Genomic DNA, 3791 nt, shown 5'->3' on the forward strand with positions numbered 1-3791 from the left:
ATGCATAAAACCAAAGGAGCATGACCATCAGGAAATACAAATAGTTCGGTAAGATTAGAGAGAGAGAAAAAATTAAATTTATTTTATTTAATATTTATTAATTATAATAAATAAGATATATTTTTACTGTTTTAGTTGATTTGTTTTTTCAAAACATTATTGAAGATCGAACTGATTTTTTTTTCCAATAATTATTGAAGATCGAACTGATTTTTTTTTCCAATAATTATTGAAGATCGAACTCGGATAGAGCAAGGCACAAGTTTATTCAGCAGATGCGATGCATTACATGCTTGAAGCCCTAATGAAATTAAACTCGATCGGTTACAAGTTGGAAAGGAGATTTGGGAAATTAAACCTCACACTAGTGTGGCATGCAGATGCAGTAGTCTCTAGAGGCCTGTAATGAAGTTAACACCGGTGTTCTTCAACCAAACATCGCCTTGGATTAGCTGAGCCACTGTGAACTTGCTAGCCTCTGCGGCACTGGTGATGATGTGGTAACCAGGCCACGTAACCCTCTTGCTGGTGCCAGCACCAGCACCACTGTTCATATACTCTCCATAATACAGCGTTTCCAAATAGTCCTTTGTCTTATCATCCCATTCAGACCATCCTGCGGGGTCAATATGCCCATCTATTGAAGATTGCATCACAACCGTTCTTGAATACTTCTTCCATGGCCGCCCCAGATAAGTCTTGATGGACCCCACCACGGGCTTCAGATCCGAACTCGCTGTTATTTTGCACTGCTGAATGGAGGTCCCTGTGTTTTGGTTGGGGTCTTCGCGTCCTTGGGCCGTCACCATGTTCTTTTGGTTGCTCATGGGCTTTCGGGCCACCAGGTTGCAATTCTGGAACACAACAGCAGCATTTCCAAAGATGAAGTCGATAGTGCCAGTGATGACGCAATCACGGTAGAACTGCCTGTTGCTGTGGGTGTACAGAGTGTCCTGGTAGGCATCGATGCGGCACCGGTTGATCACGGAGGTGTCGGCGCCCACACGGAGTGCCACCGCCTGGTGCTTCTCTGGCCCTGCCGTGTTTTGAAACCAAATGTCTTGCCCTATAAACCCATCACCAACGGCGGCTGCTCGTACACACAAACGCTCATTAATGCATCACATTACTAAAGAAAAATGATCAAACTAATTAACAAAACAAAAAGGATTCACGTGTTTCTTTTTTCTGATTTACTTTATTTCTTTTATTTTTTCATCACCAATGAGATTGGAGTTTATACATATTATTGTTTCTCTGGATCTAGAATCTTTGGCTTTTAGCTGGGGACAAATAATTAATACTTGTTTATTTATTCGCCCACCTATTGTAATATTCCGAAGAGCTAGTAGCATTTAATATGTTGGGTGCTAATAAATTAGGTTTGATTTGGGGCCAATTAAAAATCCAACGTAGCAGATCATGATAGTTAATAAGTGTTCAAGAATGGATAACAACGACAAAAGCAAAAGGAAAAGCACGCCAGTAATTTATTAAATTTTGGAAATATAAAATTAGTAAAAAAAAAATAATTTTATATTATTAAAAATATTATTAGTGACTACTTGATTATTATAAATTACAAAAATTATTAATTTTCTAACACTTCTTAAAATAAAATATTTTTATATGCTATAATTAGTCATTAAAATTAATTAAAATATATATTAAATTATAAAATACAAATTTAAAATGAGTTACATTATATATATAATAATAATTAATTTTAGTAATTAATTTTTACATTTTAATTTAGATATGAAAAGAAAAATGGTGTAGAACTCAGTTATAAAATGTATAGATACTTTACGCAACTGTAACGTCAGGGGCAAAAAATAGATCATCCCATTATATTTAAAAAATTAAAAAAATTTGGGTTGAATTTGTGTACCCCAAATTTTTTTAATTTTCTCTTCCATACTAATCTCCGATTAATAAGCTTAATTTTTTAAAAAAAAAAAAATCGAATGGTCCAATTTTTTCATCCTTTGTTTTAAAAAAAAAAGTTGTTCGACATTCATATCTAGCACCCACATTTTTCACAATAATATACAACACACATGCTTCTCATATAAAAAAATGAATCATTAATTTTGGTATATAAATAATATTTTTAAAATAAAAATATACAAAAATATATATTATGAACTTGACATGTACAATGTAGATAAATATGGCTAGATCAGAGCAGAGAATTATATAAAGAAAGAAAGTAAAATTAATTTAAGCATTATTAGAAGGTAAATAACATGAATAGAAAGAATCATGGGAGAGATGTATATATTACCGACGGTGGCGGATTGGAAGGTGCCAGTTCCATCGACAAAGTTCAAGCTGCCGGTGATAATTGTTGCATCCATACCGTCACCAACAAGCATGACGTTCTTCTTCTTTGAACCGATCTCAACATTCTCTTTGTACGTTCCCTTCTTCACATATATTACGTACCTTGTTTTACCGTTATCAGGTGCAGAAGCCACAGCCTCCGCCACCGTCTTGAACTTGCCGCTTCCATCCTTGGCCACCACAACATTAGCCTTTATATCAGCAGCCACAGACTCCAAAAGCCTCCGATCGGTGCGTGTGACCCATGAGGGAAACTCTCGGTTGAGTGGCTCCTCAAGGAGTTGGTGCTGATGGGTCTTTGTTGGCAAGACTGCAACAAACATGGCGAGAGAGGTTCTTGCCCTGGACATGAGGTCCGAGAGTTGAGGCTCCATAATGGCACGAGCAGAGCCATCTAAGCCATCCAAGCAAGTGGCATGGTTCGTGAGGACGCTGCTCAGCCACGTGTGCGCGTCTTGCAGGGAAAGAGTGGTGCGCTTAGTGAGAGCCACCACGGAGTCATAGACTCTGGAAATGGACAAGTCCATGAGGTCTGCACAGACTTGCAAGGCTGCTTCCTGGCGTGGAGTGGCGTTGAGGCGGACCTTGACGGCGTTGGCTGTGGCCATGGCTTCTTGGATGCCTGAGGTGGATTTGACAAGGAAGGATTGGAGAAGATTGTAGTTGTCTTCTGTGGTTGCCAGGATGTGACCTTGAGTTATTTCGGAGACATGGGCCAAGCAGGTTGCTCTGTTAACGGCGTGTTGACAGAGATCGGCACTGGGTTTGGTGCTGAGATATGAATTAGCAATAAGGGATGATGAGGCAAGGACACCAATTCCAACTACAACTACAACTACTACAGTAGTGAGGAGAAGGGATAGGAATTTCGGAGTCTTATTATTATTGCTTAGAAGAGGTTGTTGTTGCTGGTTAGCCATAGTGATTAGTGATTAGTGACTACTGCCTTTGCAAGCATGCTGCTTCTATCTTCTTTATATACACAATTCATAACCTTCCGTTCCTTCCAGGAAGTGAATAACATACAATTTTTAGATGCTTCCACATTATTAAATTTATTAAATAAACCTTTTCCTTTTATTTTTTCATATTTCCGCACATTGTTTTTCTATTACAACTTTAGTTAATAGAATAGGAAACGCCACCTGCATGAGACTCCCACTTTACACACTTTATTTATTTTTCATTATCTAAACCAAAAGATCAAAGCACTGTCAAAATTTATTATTTTTATCGTCAGTTAATTATTAATATTTAAAAATATAAAATAAAATATATTATTAATTATTAATTAAATAAAATAAATTAAAAAAATTAAATTAATAATTAAATAATAATTAAAACAATAAATTTTAATATCTCTAATATTTGTATATCTAAATTTCACTTTAACAGTACAATTTGGCTTAATTAACCACGGTATCTATGGTTCTACAATCTACACC

General features: G+C 36.4%; 1 protein-coding gene across 1 annotated transcript; it reads right to left on the reverse strand.

The window, feature by feature from the left end:
• Window positions 1–247: 247 nt before the first annotated feature.
• On the reverse strand, window positions 248–3475 carry LOC107643277 (pectinesterase). Its single transcript, XM_016346871.3, has 2 exons — window positions 2288–3475; window positions 248–1090 (listed from the first exon to the last, which is right to left on the reverse strand). Exons 1-2 carry the CDS (start codon window positions 3264–3266, stop codon window positions 393–395), a joined length of 1677 nt encoding a protein of 558 aa, XP_016202357.1. The 5' UTR covers window positions 3267–3475; the 3' UTR covers window positions 248–392.
• Between the last annotated feature and the right edge of the window lie 316 nt (window positions 3476–3791).

The sequence above is a fragment of the Arachis ipaensis genome, chromosome B5 (assembly GCF_059453495.1).
Source record: "Arachis ipaensis isolate K30076 ecotype BB chromosome B5, ASM5945349v1, whole genome shotgun sequence".
NCBI lineage: Eukaryota > Viridiplantae > Streptophyta > Magnoliopsida > Fabales > Fabaceae > Arachis > Arachis ipaensis.

Excerpts from the sequence above, each read along its gene's own strand:
- LOC107643277 (XM_016346871.3), bottom strand. The coding sequence starts at position 3,266 with ATGGCTAACCAGCAACAACAACCTCTTCTAAGCAATAATAATAAGACT. Across the intron at positions 1,091-2,287 it reads CTTCCAATCCGCCACCGTCG|CCGCCGTTGGTGATGGGTTT; the intron begins GTAATATATACA and ends GTGTACGAGCAG.